Source organism: Tasmannia lanceolata, unplaced genomic scaffold (assembly GCF_043159265.1).
Source record: "Tasmannia lanceolata isolate RefF3 unplaced genomic scaffold, GAP_Taslan_0.1 ptg000008l, whole genome shotgun sequence".
Taxonomy (NCBI): domain Eukaryota; kingdom Viridiplantae; phylum Streptophyta; class Magnoliopsida; order Canellales; family Winteraceae; genus Tasmannia; species Tasmannia lanceolata.
Window position 1 is genome coordinate 32,387,887 of NW_027518685.1, and position 21,520 is coordinate 32,409,406.

At 37.2% G+C, this 21,520-nt stretch overlaps 1 protein-coding gene across 1 annotated transcript; it reads right to left on the minus strand.

Annotated features, from left to right (window-relative positions):
* Nucleotides 1-2,853: 2,853 nt before the first annotated feature.
* LOC143885220 (YTH domain-containing protein ECT4-like) lies at nt 2,854-9,721 on the minus strand. Its single transcript, XM_077389288.1, has 9 exons — nt 9,524-9,721; nt 8,174-8,250; nt 7,924-8,059; nt 6,986-7,059; nt 6,112-6,687; nt 4,967-5,557; nt 4,465-4,677; nt 4,195-4,341; nt 2,854-3,556 (listed from the first exon to the last, which is right to left on the minus strand). Exons 1-9 carry the CDS (start codon nt 9,549-9,551, stop codon nt 3,308-3,310), a joined length of 2,091 nt encoding a protein of 696 aa, XP_077245403.1. The 5' UTR covers nt 9,552-9,721; the 3' UTR covers nt 2,854-3,307.
* Nucleotides 9,722-21,520: the final 11,799 nt, after the last annotated feature.

The window sequence follows — 21,520 nt, forward strand, 5'->3', positions numbered from 1 at the left end:
ACAAAACCAGGGATGGCTTGGGGTTTTGCTTGGCTTTTGGTTGCCACTTTAGCAAAACTCCTTGTGAAGAAAATTGTTCCAGTAAGTGTCTTGTGCACAAAGGAGGATGGATCCTTCCCTCGAAGTGGATCAAGAGGCTAATCTTCCCTCTAAGAAGATCAATCCGTTGCCAACCGATTTAGGTTCGTAACAGAATGTCTCCTACTTGCCAGTTGACGTGTCATGCTTGTCTTTTCCCAACATAATCAAAGCAAAAAATTGCTTAGATTTCTCGAGAATGATGCCTTCTCGCTCTCTCTCTCTCTCTCCTCTCTCTATATTGGTAATGACATCCCCTACTGCTACTCTACTGCTTAGTACTTACCACTATTCTACGAGTTAACTTCCAATGATCTACGAGCCTTGTCTCCTCCCTGTTGACTACTTACACAATACTGTATGAGTTAACTGCCTGCAACCGAATATAGCCTTAGTGATAAATAGTCTATTCTATTTCCTTCTACTCAATATTTGGTTGTGTATATTGATTCAAACTACTAAGAGACTATTTCCCTTGTCTCCCTCCTCAGCCGTGACTTTTGTTCCCCACTAAACAACTTTAGGAAATAAAGTTTTTTTCCCATAGTGGAGAGTATTAGGATTTAGTATTCCTCTACTGTTGTTTTCGTAATGACACTCTACACGAGAAAACTACTTTAAGTGACAACCAAACACTATTTACTACTATTTTTAAAGGAGACTACTTCACCGTTATTATGCTTGTTGATTACTGCAATTCTGATTCACCATTACATGCGACCAAACAGGCAAGTGATCTATTTGGCTGCACCATGTCCTAAGTTTACTAGGTGATTTGACTGGTTTTGGGGGTGCCGCATCATCAAAATGTAGTGTTTGGTTGCATGTAGAGTTTCAAAATACTAGGAGACTACTTAGTTTGTCTCTCATCCTTGTCTGCCAACATGGCATACTAGCAATCTATGTTCTACGGTGAGCCTTGTGATTGGTGCCTTTAAACGTTGTGGCACTCGTTGATTTTCACATTGGAACTCTAAAAAGTGAGCCCTCTTAAGGACTACTCCACGATTAACATCGATGGAGTTGTTCCCTTTGTTTCAGGTCGCCATCAACGTAAGTTAATCCAAGTTTTGATCTAACCAACGTAGTTTTTTGTTAGTAGAGTCCTGAGATTTATGTTTTTTCTCCCTTTTTCTCTCCTCTATATATTGATAATGACACCCTTACACCTTTTAATTTTGGTAATGACACCCTGCACTAAGAAACTACTTCTGTTGACGACCAAAAACCACTTTACTCTTACTCTATGGGGTAACTACGAGGAGACTACATTGCCACCAAACTGACCCTAATTGTACTCAAGATTAACAATCTCAATTACTCACACACACACATACGCTATGGTTATCGGCACGGCCATGTTTTGATAATGGGGCAAACTCCATCTTGTTTAACTGGTTGTCAAACACTAATACAATTCCCCAAAAGCTCTCAACCATCAATGAAAACGTATAAAACAAGGTGAGTTTGCCCCATAATCAAAACATGGTCAGGACCATCACATGATGATCTAGTAGATTAAAGTCCAGTGGCGATGAAAGATCTCAATCCCTACAAAAATAAGCAGGTTAAACATGCCTTTGGTATCACTTTTTCATCAAGCTCGATCAATGGTCTAGAATTATCTGATACGGTGGGACCTAGGGAAACAGGCAGGATTTGAGATGGACCCCGTACCTGATAGTTTTCTTCAAGATTTATACAGAGAGATTTTTCCAAAAGTCTATTGTTAAGATTGAGCAAATTAAACAAAGGAAATGTTGACTCCACTGGTGGTGTACTGGGTATGTCCAATGTCCTTTTAATTAAGGTATGATGCCCATTTATTTACCACAGCCCATGAAAAGAGGTCAAACACTAAAGAAGGGTGGTCATGGTCAAAAGAAGGGTTGCATTTATCACCCACGTAAATTTCATTGATAAATGAAAAATGTAGACCAGGCCTTGATAAGACAGTCAACAACTAGGAGAGGGCATGGGTGTGTAGCAGCTGGATTTTGGTTTTGGATTTTGAGAAACAATTGTTGCTCCAAAACTGATTATTGGTTCTCAAAATCCAAAACGAAGAGGGCCTAAACATAAATTTAAACTCTAATAATCAGTTTTGGACTCTCACCCCATTTGGGGAATTCTCAGAAGTTTACATACTGACAGCAGCCACAGAGGCTCACTTTTCAGCAGATTTTGTCTTCATTCACGAGGCGGCTGCTGTCAGATGCAACAAACCATCCGCCATGGACGCTAGCAAATCCCTTAAATAATTATCAAAATTTGAAAATTTTCAGTGAACTCCCTGAAATTTCAGGATAAACAAAATTTTGAAATTTCGGCCGAAATAAATGACCTTTTAGGTATTAACAGTTTCGGGTATTACCGATTTCGGTTTCGGTCTCAACCGAAACCCAAACCAAAATTTGACCGAAAACCAAAATTTCGAGTCTCTAGAAATTTAAAACAATGAGAGAAACACATTGCATTGGCCAGTATATTGCACTGTTACCACTCACCAACCTTCATCAAGTTAATATTTAAGTAAAGCAGTTCTGTCCAGTTCACCATACCTTTTTTTGTAGAGTACGTTGACTGAAAATTAAGGTTGCAACTTGGGATTTGAACACAATTTGGCTAGATCTGGGCCATGTGAGCAAATGAACATGCCACAGTAATCCAAACCATTTGAATGGAAGTCACAACATCAAAATTGTAAGTTCAGCTTATTTTAAATGTGCTTAAATGAATTTGGGCAGAGAAAGTTGCTAATGGAGAATGAAGTACTTTATCATAGGAAAACTATTGCTCTTTAACTCCTCTATTGCAAAACTCTCTCATCTGGGTTGTTATCCTTACAACATACAAAAGCTCAAAAGCTCAACATCAAAGAAGATTTACAAGAGAGGAAAGGCATGGCAAAATGTAAAGGGATAAAAAGCAAAGAAAAGAAAACCTTAACCCAAAACCCTAGGAAAGAAAAAGGAAACCTCCTAGAAGCTAGCTAACCCACTTTAAAAAGTAAAAAAAAATACAAGTTCCTAATGAGAACAGATTCTTAAAACAATATCTCAATATTGGGACACTTTGACTGGCTTACCACATGGGCTCTCTTTTTTATTGCTTGTCAAGTAAGATAGAGCAATATGCAGTCGTCGGCCCCAGAAACCAGCAAAACTTCTGTTTAAACTGCTATTTTAAGAAACCAAGGACCGCCGCTAAAGAAATGGGGTTGGAGAATTTAGAAACCATTTGCAACTCCATTGGTAACAACCCTGTTCTCTGTTACTGGTTTCACACACTTTGGGACATCCCCAGCTTCTAAAACCACACCATCCTCCTCCAAAGGCTTAGGCTCTACGAGAGCCTGTCCACCTTCCTTGTGCAAAACTGAGGGTACTTCCAAAGGTTTCTGCAATATTTTTTTTGGGTTTGATCCATCTTTGTCTTTCTCATCAATGGCGGCAATGGTTGGCTTTCCATCCCATACCTGCAAGTTCCATGGAATGATAAAATTAGCAGGGCCAAGTTGGAAAATTCAAAATTCAATCATTTCCTCATTGCATTCATGGACAATTTCACCTTAGAATGCTTATAGTCAGCCCTATAAAATGCAATCCCAGAAATAAAACTTCTAGAGTTGGTCAAAATGAAGCTAGGAAAAAGGAAATCGATTACTATGCTCAAGACTGCCACTAAGTTTTTTAAGTCTAAAATGAAAAGGTGCATGAACTTATCTCCAAATAAAATAAGGAAAAAAAAGAGAGATGATAATATCAAACTCAATTAACATGAAAGCAGAATTCCCAATGGCCATTGTTTGGCAACCATGAATTGTTTTTCATGATAAATTAGTTTATCAAGTGGTCAGAGAGGGGTAGTGCAGGTCGGAGAAGGAACGAATAGAGAGGGTATGAATGAGTAGAGGGTGAGAAGTGGCTAAAAAATAAAGGACAATATCAATCATATTTTGGGTGTAGTTTTTTGTTTCCTAGTTTTTTTTTAATTATCTTCCCTCCCGTGTGTCTCCCCCTCTCTGACCCTCCCTCACCATTGGGTAAGCTAATATTCCCGAAAAACTAAAGCATGGCACCCAAACATGCCCACAGTGCGTAAACTTTTCCTTGCCTGTTTCTGAAACTGCTGTTGTTTAGCCTTTTTTTCTTGCATCGTCTTCTGGCGTCCCTCATAAAAGCTAAAATCATCCAAGATGGATGTCTTACTGGTATGCTCCTTGAATATTTTGAGCATTTCCAGCCCCTGATCAAACTTTACCTGTAAAAAATTAATTGATATGAGTAAAGAATTGTTATTAGTGTAAAAAATAAATTGTTATGAGTGTAAAAAATAAATTGTTATGATTAACAATCATGGCTATCTTATTTGAAGGATGCACACCTCCTGAGTATCTCTACTATTTGTTACAGGCTTGTTGTCGTTGTTCTCGAGAGTGATGTGCTTCAATAAATTGTTGGGCACATCCTTAACAACATGCCATTTCAGAGGAAAACAACCATTCCATTTGTCCTGCTGCCAGTACTCCAAATTCTTGTTAAAATCAACACGACCCACCATCTCTGCTAGACCAACAAATTGCCCACTGGTGTTGACCTAAAAACCAGCAAAGTTGGCTAAATACAAGCATCAAGGATTTAAATGTCAGTTTCGGCCACAACCGAAACCGAAATTTTTTGGTTTTGGCAGAAATCATGTAAAATCCGGAAAAACAATTTCGTTTTTTACAAGATTTCAGTGGAAATTTCTGCCGAAATTTAAGTAATTTCGGTAGAAATTTTTATATTTTCAGTGGATCAACACGACCCACCATCTCTGCCTAAAACCATGACAAGCACAAGACAAAAAGATCTCAAGCAGCTCAAAGAAAAATGTCAGTACTCACAGAGAAAAACAAAAACGCGGGGCAGCCAGAAGACTTCTCTTGTGCTTCCTGGTATGCGGCATCGAGCTTTTTGTTTCCATTCGGGGTGCTGGCCCACATGCTATACTTAATACTCTTGTGAACATCATCCTCACTATATGACTTGATTATGAAGAACTTTGCATCTGAATACTTAACCGGAAATTCCACCAGATTATATTGATCTTTGTCTGGAACTATACTGGAGTCCTCGTTAGCCCCATTTGACGTAAGGTTCTGTCCTTTGACTGCTAATGTGATGTTGGGTGTCAACCCCTTTTGATTTTTGAAACGGCCGGCTCTGGGCCCTCTGTTTAGCTCATTCAACCCATCCACATTTTCATTGCCGTAACCAAAGAATCCATTGCCTCTGCCCCTGGGCCTGTATTTGTTGGTATCAAGGGCGAGCCACCCACGCCCATTTGTTCTGGAATCATAGCCATTGGATCCAAAACCATGACCAGTTCTAAGTGTATTCCCAGATTGACCATAAAATCTGTTGTTTGGATACATCCTATTCATGAATCCGGAAGCTGCACCCATGCCAGTTGTCGGTCTAGAGTGGTTCAGACCCTGAAGTTGAAATTACAAAATTATGCTTAAATGAGATGAAGTAATAAAATCACAAAGGGCGACAGCTAGCAAAAGAGTAGAATAAAATTGTAAAAAAGAACAGTTTATAAAAGGATATAATGAATTACTATAAAACTTCCATCCAAAGCTGATTTGTGAGAACATCCACAAACTACAATACATATAAGAACCAAGAACTCGATACCAGCAGTCCATGTTCTGGAAAGATTAGTCACATATATCGTTGTCGGGAATTTCTCGGCAAGGGAAAATCTCGGGATATATTAATTTTTTTTCATTTTTTGGGGTTTATATCTGGAAAAATGATAAAAATAAAATTATTTTAAAACATATAAACTAAGAATTATCACGGTAAATGAAAATATCACTATATTTTTAAAATTCTTCGTATTATTTCAGGATTTTTTTTCATTTTATCAAAATGCAGCAAGAAAATCTCTATATTTTTAATTTATCGGATATATTTGAGACATAGGTGGAAAGAAGAATAAAGAACATGATAAATATTACATTAGATGGTGCAGCTTATATACCATGAGATGGGGAAGGACACGGAGGTTCTGATTTCCTCCCGAGGTAATGTTACCGCTATGTGAAACTGTCGAAGAAACTGAGCTACTTGTAGCCTGTCTGTGCTGCCCATCAGAGTAAATGGAGCCATCTACCCATGGAACTGGCGAATGCATTCCGTCAAATCCAAATCTCGGATCCTGGTAACCAGAACCATGAATGCCACCTGGCAGGACACCTCTTCCATATGAACCATTAGAAATCGGTGATGAATTCGGGTAACTTGGCTTCAAATTGTTGCCATTCATATTCCCATTAGCATTTCCATTAGCATTTCCATTAGACATTGGCACCTTATCAACAGCAATGGAGGGGGGAACCTCCCCTTGGGAAATTGGGGCTTGATTAGGTGCGCACGCAGGACTGGGTGGAGTTGGTGGCTGGTAGTAAGGGGCTGGATATTGGTAATGTTGGGGGCCATAGAGTTGACCGTCATGTCCCATGGTTGGAACAGGGGAACCAGCAGTAGGGTAGGCACCATAATGTGCATACCCATATCCCGGGTGATACATAAGAGACCCATTATCCCCATAAACTCCCTGCAAGAATAAAAAAATATTAAAACCAATGCTAAGAAAATGACTGAAAACAACATCAGGGACTGCCAGGGAAAGACTCATCCGTAACCTCACGAACACCTGCCAACAGGTTCTAAAGAATTTAAACGAGTTTATTACAATGAATGAACATAAGTATGGGTGTTCACAATCATGCCTCAAGTTTTACAACCTCGAATAAACCTAAATCACAATCACCAATTTAAATAAATCAAATGATTTGATTCAAAGAATAAAAATATCAAAAAAATCCTACAGATGTTTGAACATGAAAACTTACAGGAGGCATCTCCATTCCATCGGTATCGACATATCTAGGGTAGTCACCCCAGTCATTCATGGGACCATCATAACCTGAAAAATTAAAATCCAAAAGAGCTGTAGTTTTAGAGAACTAGAAAAAAATATTAAGTAGTAATTTGAATGAATCACGAATCACACTGTTGAATATCAACTTCATTGATCAAGTCACGCAATTTATTTTATTTTATTTTACTTTACTTGTAGGGGCTAGGGGCGCAGGGGTCTTAACGAACATAGATATTTATGTTATATTCAAAAGAATAAAAAATTGGATGGATACAATGGTGTAATAATAATAATAATAATCACGATCAGCCAATTAATTACAAATATACAACCAAGTATTTAAAAAGAATTTAATAAATTGAATTGAGCAATCAAAAGCAATGATCAGACAGAAAGATCACCCTGTATATATAATTGTAGACAGTGAATGCATATCCATTAGGAAGATAACACATACTAGGATCGACAAGTTAATTTCCTTATATTCAAAAGAATTAGAAAAACAGACATGTAATGATGTGATAATACTAATCACATTCAGCCAATCACAGTTTAAAATTTCGGCCGAAATATTTCGGTTTAGGTATGGACCGAAACCGAAATTACATTGAATCGGATTTTTACATGATTGGGAAATTTAGCCAAATCCGAAATTTCGTTTTTCACCTTTATTTACAAAATTTCTACCCAAATGTTAACGATTTCCACAGGAATTACTGAAATTTCCACCGAAATTTTATACATTTAAAACCCAAATTTTTTTATGATTCCAACAGAAATTGTTTCGGTGGTGGCTGAAACCGACATTTAAAACCTTGCAGCCAATCAATTACAACTTACAACCGAGTTTTTACAAAATATTTAATGAATTGAACCAACAGTAATGATCAGTCAGGAAAATCAGCCTACCTCCATAATAGTACGGATATCCATTAGGAAGATAACACATACTAGGATCCATGAAATCTTGCAGCAAAGGGGTCGTAGACCGCTCATATGATGGGATCTGCACATTTGTCACTTCACCGGCATCCACAGACCCATACTGAATAGCAAAAGACTGATTAATAAAAAGCATACTAGATCTTATTTACTAGATATTATGAATAAAAGACATAAGATCACAATATCTAAAATAGATGAACATAGATTCAATTACTTTTTTGGTAGCCTCTGGAACCTCAAGAGTCTTGGTTTTAGAATCCAATGATAACTTTTGAAGTAAATCTGCAGCTTCTGTGACAGTCTGAATGAAAGAAACAAACCATCTTTCCAAAAAATTATAAAAAATCTATTGGAATTACTCTACAACTAAGCCTCCGTTTGGATACATGGATTTTATAATCCAGGGTTATAAAATCATGGATTTTACAAGCTAAAACCAAGATTTTATAAGTTAAAACCTGGATTTTAAATGTGTAAATAAGGTGGGTTGCCATTTAATCTTGTAAAATATAGGTTTTAGCTTGTAAATTCCAGGATTTTACAATCTTGGATTATAAAATCCATGCATCCAAATGGGCCCTTAATATTCTAAGAAAACCTTTTATAATCCAGGGTTATAAATCATGGATTTTACAAGCAAAAACCTGGATTTTATAAGCTAATATCTGAATTTAAAATGCACAGATAAGGTGTGTTTCCATTCAATCTTGCAAAATATAGGTTTTAGCTTGTAAGTTCAAGGATTTTGTTTCCAAATGGCCCCTAAATATTCTAAGAAAACTCAATATAATAGAAGCAAAGGCATCATCTTGAAACACCAAACTGACAAATTGAAAAGAAAATAAAAACTTATTGTAGATATTGTAGAACAGATCATGAATGAATAAAAAAACCCATAAACCCATAAAACAAATCAGTCAACATAAAACCAAACACTGGAAAAGAAAAAATTCGCCATAATAATCTTCAATCAATCACAAACAGAAGAAAGGAAAATTAATTCCCAAAAGAGAAACATCAAATAAAAAAATCTTCAACTAGAAACTATGGCAAAGAAAAAGAAAATTGAACAAAACAGCATCAAAAGAGTAAATCCATCACAAAAAAAGGAACAGAAATCCTTATAAGTTCCGCCAACTAAAAAAACACTAAAAACCCATCTGCAAAAAATTGATCTGACACAAACTCATAAGAATTCAAAACCCTAAAAACTCATCTGCAAAAAAATTGCTCTGACGTAAACTCAGAAGAATTCAAAAACTCTTAAAAACCCATCTGCGAAAAATTGCTCTGACATACACTTATAAGAGTTCAAAACCCTAGAAATCAGACCGAAAACCACCCTGAAAAACAATAAAAGAAAAACTTTTCACTTGTCCCCGGATCTATTGATAAACCCTAATAAAACCCATAAAAATGACAGACCCAGAACAGAAAGAAACGAAAAAAAGAGAAACCCTAACCCTAACCCTAACCCTACTAAATCAATAAACAGATTAGAAAAAAATAGATCGTGAAATTGAAAAATAAAGCCTACCCAGATGCTAATACTAAGAAAGGATACGGTCAGCAGAAGGAGCGACGGTCGCCATGTCCAGATCTTCTATAGATGGTGAGATAAAACCCTAACCCTAACCCTAATCAAGGGGAAGAGATATAACAGAGTGAAACCCTAGAACAGTTTAGGGTTTTTCTGGGTCAGAGGAGAACAGCCGCCAGAGGGTTTTGGGCCTTACAAAGAGAGGGTTTTGTTCATTGAAAAGTGGTGATTCAAATAGCACCACGGCCAAAATCGTCCAAAACCAGTTATTTTTATTTAGGTCGCTAATATTGGCACTACTACGTTTTAATATTTGCACTAACTCACCGTGTCTTTTCTTTTTTAAATGGCTTTGAGAGTTTTTTGGGAATTCTGCTAAGCTTCGAAAGCTGGCTAAATAGTAAAAGACAAGGTGATTTGGTGCAGTTATCAACCGATGGTAGTGCCAGTATCAGTACGGAATCCCTTATTTTTAACGTCTTTTTTAGGGCTTCGGGCTTTTAGTGGGATCCCACGGGCAGAGAAACCCTAATCAGAAAAGGACACTTCTGCCCTCGTAGCCCAAAATTAATATAGATAGACAAAAAGGGAAGGGAACCTATTTGTTTACTTGGGACAGCCCCCTTTAGTGTCTTTATGAATTATGACTACTCTTTTACACTAGAGGGGGGCTGATCCAAGTAAAAAGTAATCCGTGGACTACCAACATTGCTGGTCTTCAACCCTCGCACGTTCTTCCAATATTCCAATGGGAAATTTCAATGTTCATCCAATCTCAAATGGGTCAATATACTGTGTGGGCCCTATGGATCCAATAGTAAGTGGGCCCTATTCAAATAGTACATATTCCAAGTAGAGCAGTGATATATTCGCCCCTTTTTAATTGTAACGGGCCCCCTTAGTGTATTTATCACTCCTCTTTTACACTAAAGGGGCTGTCCCATGTATCATTTAGGTTACAAAAAAAAACCCTTTCATTTAAAAGTACAGTGGGCCCACATGGTTGAATGATCCAAACCTTTCATCTATTCGACCCCAACTTACATATGTGGACCATAGAATGATACTAACCCTCCGATCTAGTGAGAGATGTCACATTACAGAAAGATCTTTAGATTGTTGGTGTAGGATCATCCTATAGAAATGATATCTGGAGCACATCCTACTTACTTACGTAAGGACCCAAGAAATGAATGGTTTGGATCATGTTGGCCCAATGATTAAGCACATCCTATTTAAGTTAAAGACCCAAGAATCTTTAGCCCCTTAACCCTCTCTGTCTCTCTCTACACGTTTTGATAATAGGACATAATCACCTTTTACATCCTTAATATCCTTTTAAAGGCTGCTACAATTTCCAATAAGCTCTAACCAGTCAAAATGAGTTTCCCAGGTTAACAGAACATAATCGTGTGGTTTTAAATTTTGGTTTCGGTTTTAAATTTCGGTTTCGGTTCCCATCATTAGTGAAATTGAAACATTTAGGTTTCGGTATAGAATTTCGGCGTAAATCTTGTAAAATCATGAAAATATTTTGGTACGAAATCATGACCTAAAAATCAAGGTAAGATTGTCTGCTACTGTTTTTTTTTTTGTCCATTTCTTAGAAATATCTTAAAGATTCCATGTTGCTCTAATCTTTTATGCTAGTATAGTTGATTTTTATTACAGCAACGAAATGTTTTCAATAGAACTTTACCTTTATTTGAAAAGTTGCATGTTTTGCATAATTTGATTGAAAGTTTGATGCGAAATATCGATATTTGGGGCAAATTTGGTATTTTTTCGAATCCAAATGGATTTCATTTCAGCAGCGGCCATAATCAAAATATTTTGGCCAAGTAGTATTCATGTACATATATAGGGATTTGTCGCCATGTGGCACCCCTACTGCAGCCCGAAATTTAAAAACGTTTGATAATTATAATAACTAAAATTGGAATTACAAAAGAGATTTGGAGCGCTATTATTCCAAACACTGTTTTATCCTTTTGGTTTCCCCATTTTGTCTATATCACCTATCGTTTTTATATGAATTGAATTTAATAGAGACTCCTAATTGCGGCTAAAATTTTGGTAACTCTAAAGATTCGATTTCGGTAACTCTAAATTTTGTATATATATATATATATATATATATATATATATATATATATATATATATATGAGGAAAATGATTGTGAGCTTGAAGCTCATATAGCTTATATGAGCTTGAGGGCCCAAACACATGTGAGCCCACATTGTTAGGATGATCCAAAACATTCATTTGAAAGGCCCTTACATAGATAGGGTGTGTACAAAAAATCAGCTCCATAGGATCATCCTAACCCATCCAAAAGTGGAGAGCAAAATGGACAGACACCGTTTGCCACAAATCTGCCCATTTTTGCCCTTCGCTTTTGGAGTTGTTAGGATGATCCAATGGAGCTGATTTTTGGTACACACCCTATCTAAGATGGGGCCTTGTAAATGAATGGTTTGGATCACCACAAAAAATGTGGGACCCACGTGTTTGGGCCCTCAAGCTCATATAAGCTATATGAACTTCAAGCTCACAATCATTTTCCTATATATATATATATATATATATATAGAGAGGAAAAGGATTGTACGCTCGACCGTACCTAAAGTTATGTACGGTAGAGTGCCAAATCACATGGGTCCCACATTTTTGGTGGGCATCTAAACTATTCATTTGCAAGGCCCCATCATAGATATGGTGCATACCAAAAATCAGCACCATTGAATCATCCTAACCCCTCCAAAACTGGAGGGCAAAATGGGCAGATTTGTGGACAAACACTGTCTGTCCATTTTGGCCTCCACAAATGGATGGGTTAGGATGATCCTATGGAGCTGATTTTTGGTATGCACCCTATCTATGATGGGGCCTTGCAAATGAATGGTTTAGATGCCCACCAAAAACGGGGGACCCATGTGATTTGGCACTCTACCGTACCTAACTTTAGGTACGGTCGAGCGTACAATCCTTTTCCTTTTATATATATATATATATATACATATGAGGAAACTGAACTTATGATGAGCTAGCTTGCCCAATCACATGGGGGCCCACTTTGTTAGGATGATCCAAAGCATTCATTTGAAAGTCCCTTACATAGATGGGGGTGTACCAAAAATCAGCTCCATAGGATCATCCTAACCCCTCCATTTGTGGAGGACAAAAATGGACAGACACAGGATGATCCTATGGAGCTGATTTTTGGTACACCCCCTATCTATGATAAGGCCTTGCAAATGAATGGTTTGGATCACTCCCCAAAATGTGGGACCCATGAGATTGGGCAAGCTAGCTCACCATAAGTTTCCTCTCTCTCTCTCTCTCTCTCTCTCTCTCTCTCTCTATATATATATATATATATATATATATATATATATATATATATATATATATATATATATATATATACGTGGCACCCTCTCTGCATTCCGATTTCTACATGGCAAGTAATTTGGAAAAGTTTCCACCGTTATTTCTACTGCCGTTTTCGTTTCCCCATTTTCTCCGTAAATTAAGTAATAAAATCTCAATAAATCCCGTGTCCTTTTAATTTTCCTCCCCCTTCTCTCTTTCTCTAAGCGATAACGTTTTGGTATGAAAAATGGAGAAATTATATGGTGTAAGGGCTTACAACAATCAGGCCTTTGTACGGTGGAAGTACCACCCTTGACATTTGATCCAACAGCAGCCCCTCACAAAGCTCAAAAAGTGAGCGGCTGTTGGATCAAATATCAAGGGCGGTACCCCTACCGTATTGTTGTAAGCCCTTACACCTCTCTTTCTATTACTCTTTAACTTTCTATCTAAAGTTATGCCACGTGGCAACCCTACCGATTCGTATATTGGTTTAACCTGCACGTTTCCATTAAATAGGGAATAATATCCCTTTAATTTTGCAAATAAATCCTCCAAAAATCTCTCTGTATCTAAGCATCTCTACTTTTCCTTTAATTAGGCCCTTTTAATTTAGTAGATAAATCCTCCAAAAATCTCTCTTCACTCTCTCAAAATGCATGGAATTCCAAAAGCCATGCGTTCCAATTCTAATCAATATAAAATACCTATTTGGGCTCTTCATTTTACTTCGCAGTTCCCATTTTTCATAGAACTCTTCTTCCTTTGCAATTTTGATCGTTGCTTTGTTTGTTTGTTTTTTTCTACAAATTTCATTCCAAATTTCTCATTTTTCTTCGTTTCTAATTGGTGCAGCTTGATTATTTTCCAGGTCCCTTCGGGTTTATTCATCTCAGTGTGTTGAGATGGGTTGGGGGAATTAGTAGATGCCACCAACGGCATGCGGAGAAGGAAGAGGAAAAGGCTAAAGAGGTATGCTTTTAGAATTATATAATGCTAGGTTTTATATGAAAACAAAAGGAATATATTTCATTGTTTTAAGTGGGTAAGGCCTAAAAGTCATCTCCATTTGATGATCTGAACCCTCCAATTTGTATTAGTATAATACAGACAGCACAATATAGGATCCTCTATACGTCAGTTTAAATTATATAATGAGGAAAGAAAGCAGATTATTGATATCAGCACTACCTTATTTTGATATTGACACCTGGCCTTTTTTTGGATAAGCTACATGGTAACAACAAAAATAAAATTGGTAATCCAAATTCTCCGAGGCCACTACAATGGGTGTGCTATAGGCCGACCATCCAGATGATAATTTCTGCACAATTCATTTACAGCCTATAATACGAATGGTCGGGATCATCCAGTGGATAAGATTTTTATGGCATGGCTGATCCATCTTGATGACAAAGAAATGAAAAGATTGGATAGTATGGTGTCCCCACCATTTTACACCTACTCCCATGCCTAGCATGTCCCATGTTTATACTAATCATGTTTCTTCCCTTTGTAATTCGTTTTTGTAATTGAAATTTTTTATTGGAAAACTTTTTCCTCAAATTTGTTTTTGGATTTTTTTTCTAATTCCAATTAGACCCGGCAGAAAGTGAATCGGGCCCGCGGGTCTACCCGGCCCGTCCGGGTATTGCGGGTCCGGGTTACAAATCATCACCAATTTTCTATTTTTACCTAGCCCGTACGGGTCGTGAAATTGTGGACCCGTAGCGGGTTGACCCGTGGGTACTCGTAAAACTTAAAACCTACATGGGCAATACATACTAAATATTGTGTGAGAGTGAGACAGACTCCTCATTTTCTCTCGTCAATAGAAACAGAAGTTAGAGAACATCAGAACAAATATGCTTAAAAGTTGAAACCCTAACCCCTTTCTCTCCGGCCGTCTCCGACCGTCTCCTCCATTGCCGGTGTCCGATGACCTTCTACAGTTCTACCTTCATCCAGGTGTCTCTCTCTCTCTCATTTATTTTAATTTTATTTTGATTTTAACTGGGTTAGGCTTAGGGGGTATGATCCTAACCCTAACTCTATGTCTCTATCAATAGATTTTTGGGGTAGGGTTTGAACTTTGGGGTTGGGTAATCCCTGTTAGGGTTTCGATTTTTTGTTGTTTTTGTGTTGTTCCTATTTCTTTTGAGGCATGGGTTACTCAACCTTATTACAAAATTTCTTGTATTCATGCAGTAGGGAATGATATATATTTAACCATTGAAGCTTAATTTGTGCTTATATATTTAACCCTTGAAGCTTAATTTGTGCTTCTTGCATCAGATGATGTTAATTTGTTTATATGACCAGTTCATCTTCATGTTTTTCTTTTCTTTTTCATTTTTTTATTTTTTTGGATGATATAGGAATTAGCTATAAGGGGCAAACAATGATTTTTATACAAAAAACAGTACATTTTTATTTATGAGATTTTTATATTGTGTTAAAAAAAATGGTTGTCGGGTTACCCGCGAGTATACCCGGCCCGCCCGGGTAAGGTCTGGGTACGCCAAACGGCTACCCGTAAAATCACGGGTAATTTTTACCCATACCCATTATACCCGTACCCGTACCCGTGCGGGTTACCTATTTACCGGGTCTAATTCCAATACTCATCATGCATAATATGGGTGGGGCCATCATTTTATAAAAAAAATGTTTTGATAAGGTGAGGCCCATCATTTTACACCCATCTATAGCATGGGTTGGGCCGACCGAGTTACACCTTTTGTTTTGATATGGTAGGACCCACAATATTTACGCAAACCCATGCATAGGGAGGGTCTCAATATTTTATAACATGTTCTAAAGGGGTGGGTCATATCAACACAAGTCAAACCATGCAATGCATGGGCCCCACAATTGGCATAATATTTTATTGGGTCGATCCTGTTAGAGATTTTTCAAAATGATATTGGAAAATTAAAGGGTTTTTCACAAGTTTTATTTTAATTAGAAAAACAATTTTCAAACAGGGCCGGTCGATCGGGAGTTCCTGAGTGACCGCAGAACCCCCGGTCGACCGCGGATCTTTGGATCACAAAAATTAAAATGTCCAGAAGTATGTCGGCGGGCGACTGCGGTAGCCTCCGTTGGGAGAAAATAGACATGGCTTTTCACTTCCGTTTTTCATCATTCTTTCATGTCTTTTGCTTCCCAACAGTCATGGATGATTTTCAAATACAAGGGATACTTTGTGGATGATCCAAAACACTTAAATCACAAAGAGTTGTGATTGAATGGTCATTATTCAAATCAATTTAAGAGATGCCTTGAAGGGATGTTTCCCCTTGTGAATAGATATCTAATGCTCTATAAAAAGAGCAGAAATCTATCTTTTCATATATAGAAAACAGTTATTGCTGTAGCTTTTCTCTTGCAATTCCCTTCTCTCTTATTTTCATTTTTATTATTCATGAAGCAGTGCACTAAAGACTATTTTCTGCAGAAACAGTTTTAGTGATTTCTCAAAGGCTTGAATTTCTTAAAGAAGCATTTTGGGTTTGATTCCACTTGTGCAAAGTGTCATCAAACATTTGTAGGATCTTTCTACAAAGCTTCATTGTATCTTGGAGGCAATTCGCGGATCCCCTTTGCACACAACTGGTGGGGGCAAAATTTGTCTTAAGGAAAGCGATTACGCGCCTTGAAACAACTCTACAAATTCCTATCTTCTAGAAATTCCCACCAACAATCTTAAGACAAATTTATTCTACACTACTCTTGCTTCAATGGCGTTGTTTTCGGTTCGTCAAATAAATGACACAAGGCTTTGTCAAACTTGAAAGATTTGACAGAGGGAATTTCAAGCAATGGCAAAAGAAAGTGCACTTCATCCTTACATCTCTGAAAGTTGTTCGAGTTCTCACAAGCCCAAAACCGGTTGCGGTTAAAAATGACACTTTTGTGCAGGCTCGTACAAGACTGAAATGGGAACAAGACGCCTATATATGCAAATGACACATCCTCAACGCTATGTCAGATACTTTATTTGACATATATCAGGGAATGATGTCAGCGAGCGAGATTTGGAATGCACTCGAAGCAAAATACATGGCAGAGGATGCAAGTAGCAAAAAGTTCTCTATGAGTTGTTTCTTGAATTATCGCATTGTAGATGATAGACCTGTTATTGATCAACTGCATGAAATTCAACACATGGTGAGTCAAATTCATTTGCAAGGCATTTTACTTGGTGATTCATTTATTGTACCTTCGATTATTGACAAACTTCCGCCAAGTTGGAAAGACTTTAGACAAAGTCTCAAACACAAGACAGAAGAAATATCTCTAGATGACTTGGCTCAATGCCTCTGGATTGAGGAAGAGTCATGAATTAGAGATCATAAAGAAAATCATGAGAATTCTTCCTCTAAAATATACTTGGTGGAAAATGACAATAAATCGAACCAACAAGGGAAAGGCAATCGAAAAAGAAACAAACACCCTAAAAAGAAGAATAATAAGAATAAGAAAAGGAAAGGTGCTTGTTCCAATTGTGGCAAATCAGGCCACTACAAGAGTGAATGTCAACTTCTTAAATATAAGAAGTCGGGAATACCAACAGATAACAACAAGTTTGTTGCCATGATTTCTGAGGCGAATATCCTTGAAGATGGTAGTGATTGGTGGATTGACTCAGGGGCAATGAGGCATGTTTGTAAGGACATGAATCTGTTTTCAACCTATGAAACGGTTGAAGATGGAAGTGTCCTTTACATAGGCGATTCGTCAACGGCAGAAGTTAAAGGAAAAAGGCAAAGTAGAATTGGAATTTACGTCCAGCAAGCGCCTCACTCTTACTGAGGTCTTCCATGTACCTGAAGTGAGAAAGAATTTAGTTTCTGGAAGCATTCTTAACAAGAATGACTTCAAACTTGTATTTGAATCTGACAAGTTTATATCTTCTAAAGAGGGTACTTTTGTTGGAAAATAATATATGTATGAATGGATGTTTAAACTCAATATTAATAAAGTGAATGTCTTTGCTTAAATTTTTGTTAACAAAACGTGATATGGCAAAAAAATGGGATGGGAAAAATTCAGGTATAATACGGTCAAGGTTTTAAATTTCGACCAAAATCTGAAATTTCGGTTTCGGTCAATCCCGAAACTGAAATTCGATATACACGAAACGTTACAATATTTCGATTGAAATTTCGAAATTTCGTTTTCCCCTAAATTTTGGCCGAAATTGAAGGAATTTCACCCAAAAAGCTAGATTTTTTTAAATTATTTATTACTTTCCTGAAATTTCAGCCGAAACTACCAAAACTTGGGCCAAAATTTTCTACGTAATAAAATATGTATTTATCTGGTTTCATGGATTTCGCCCGAAATTTTGGGATTTCGGCATTTTCGGCTGAAAATTTCGTTTTCGGTGAAGACCGTAATACTCTCCGAAACCGAAATTTAAAAACCTTGAATACGGTATCAGTTCAAAGAAAACATAGTAAAAAAAACAGTCAAATAAATGGAAACACAAAAAATACGCTTTGATAAATAAACGAGTTTAATACATTTCAGTTTTTAAAAAACGGATTAAAAATACAGGTATATAAATACTTCGTTTTGCTTGGAAATTAATCTTATTTCTCTTTGGTTGTTTTGCTAACTATGATCTCCCTCTCAAACAAACAAACAAACAAGGGATTTGCCAGGGACCATAGCAGAAGGCATTTCGTGGCTGGCCATGTGAGGGCAGCTACCTCAGTTGAATCCCAATCTCGAAATGCGTTCTGCATGGTCCCTAACAAATCCCAAGAAACGAACTTGGAAAATCTGAAGGAAAAATTGCCAATGGGAGACATCAAAATTCGAGAATTGCTGACCGAGGACACACTTTTGAAAAATTGTTAGAGAGGAACGAAATGGGGGTTATCAAGTCTCTAAAGGGGGTTATCAACCCTCTAAATGGGGTTATCAAACTCTCAAAAAGGGGATAACCCCCTTTAACAATTTTTCAAAATTGTGTCGCCCGTTGACAATTCTCCTATTTTGATGTCCCCCATTGGCAATTTTTCCAAATCCTAATTGCGTTCTTTTATTTGTTACGTTATATTGACGAGCAGGCATTATTGCAAATTTGCAATCTCCTCGACTTCTCTCTGCAATTACATACATTCCTGTTTTCTGTTGGGGAACAAATATGATGCAATTTGCTTCCCTTCTCTCCAAAACTGTTAACTCAATAAAAGATAAATACTAAATTAGAATTTTTATAAAAAACGCCTTCTATACGTTTATTCGTATAAAACGAGTTTTAAACATTTATCTCAATAAAAGAGTTTTTATATGATGCCCGACCGTGAGAATCATAAGGGCTACCTTGATTTTTCATCTGGCCAAAACACTCAAAAAAGGTGCTTTGACAATGTTAGAATATGTGAGATGTTGAGGTGCTTCAGTCCATTGAGGTGTATTCTCGGACCCTTGGAGTGTGTGCCGAGAGGGTTTCTTGCCCATAGAGGAATTTTGCCAATTTTGGCATTGGTACGGTCCATAGTGACCCATTTCATGTACTCATCCATAGGGGCCTTGAGTCTCATCTAGTCCATTGTGACTTCCTTTCGGCAACCGGCTTTGGCGTACATTTGGCAGGAAGCATCAATCAAGACCTTCTTCATCAGCTTGGTGTGCATTACACCGCTAAGTGTGTTGGGGACATTTTATTGTAATCAATTTGGAAATTTTATTGTAAGCAAACGTTTATTGATTTTCAATCAATATACGTTTGAGGAGGCGATTGTTAAGATTTGTCAGATCAGACCGTTGGATTATCTTGGTGTAGATTAGGCAAGTGGGTTGAATGGGAAAGCTAGCTAGATTAGGTAGCTTAATTAAATTAGCAATTAGGCTAATCTTAGCAGGTAGGAATTTTATATTTATCTCTTGCCTTGGTTATGCTTATCTCTTACTATGTTTAATCCTCTGAGTGTTCTATATAATAACTCATTGGACTCTTTGTAAAGTATCCAAGATTTAGTGAAATATTAGAATTTAACAGACCAGATGAAAAATCAAGGGTTAGGTGGTTTGCCACCTAGCCCTTGTTGCTTTGACGGTCGGGCATTATATAAATTCTCAATGTGTTTTTCTGCCATCTAAAATTTTAAACTGAGTTTTAAACGGCTACTTTTCAAAACGTCCGTTTAAAATGGCGTTTTGCTAACTATATGCAACAAACCTAAATCATACAAGGAAGTGTCATGTTCACACCCTTTGCTTCTATGGACCACCCCGTCTAATTTATGACTCTATGTTTACAGTAAAGGCGTGTGTGTGTGGTGGTGGTGGTGTGGGGAGGAGAAGAAAAGTGGGTGAATAAAATTTTTGGGTGATCATTTCCCAAAAATTATCAGTATTCATGCTTTGCATGAGCATAAAATGTTGGGGCCCAATCCCTATCAAAACATGAGATGTAAAATAGTAAGCCTCCGCCCTAAGCATGAGTTTTGGGTGGGGTTGGGCCCCATCTATCAAAACACAAGGTGTAAAATGGTGGGTCCTCCATCAAAACACGAGGTACAAAATGATGAGCTCGTGATTTTTTGAAATTTGGAGTGAGCTTGGAGGTATTCCAAGAGAGAAGATGGAGGTTTCAACTGTTGGAGATTTGCACCGTCATAGATTGATGTGCATTTCTTCTTCGGATCATTGGTTCATCTTGTCAAGTGTAAGATCCAACACCTTCACTAAGGCTCCATTTCTTTCGTAAAATTGGACAAAAAATTTGTTTTACGTCGAAAGAAATGGAGCCTAAGAGAAAATCCTGTCGAGTACAAGATTGCATGGAGTATGTAATTTCCTTGTCCTATCTTGGGAATTCTATCCAATTTTCTACACATTATCTATTTTTCCTACTCTTAGATCATATGAATTTCTGCTTATAGATCTCGTTTTCCTTCATAGTTTGCCGAAAAATAAAATACTAGATCGAATTAGAAACCAGTCCCTAATTTTTTTCATAAAAATCAGTCCACTTTTCCATAAAAATCCTACGCATTTGACACCATCCAAAGAACATGTAACCCTTCCGTCGCCACTCTGCGTCAAATGCATGAGGTGTAAAAAAATTCCATGAAAAAAATATTCCAAGAGAAAAAAAATCAAAGGTTTAGACAGTTTGCAATTTTCCTTGAAAATAGGGAAAATTTTGGATTTTGAAAAATAATTTCCGTAAAAAATAAGTTTGCAAAATCCTAAAAAAATTCCAATAAATATTTTTCATGTGGGCCAAATTGCACAGTCCAGCCCACCTACAGGGCGCAGGCAATCCTGGCCCTAGTGTCCTCCCCGGATGTCCTAGTAATTGAAAATGACTGGAAAGTAGCCACTACAAAAAAAAAAAAAAAACACTGTATAAAGTAACTTATAGGCATTGTAAAAGGCATATGCATGTGAAAGCATGAGGGCTAATATTGTAGAATATCATGAGGGCCGGATAAAAAATGATCATGTAAATAAGACTGAAGTAAGCACTAATAAATATCATATGTTGAGGAATGATAGATGCAAGGGCCCTCTTTATGCAAGGGCCATTGAATATATCCACATCATTTTTAAAGTCGGTTGAGAAACTGAATTCGGTTGCACTTAATGACGTGGATCTATTCAAGGGCCCTTCTTTAACG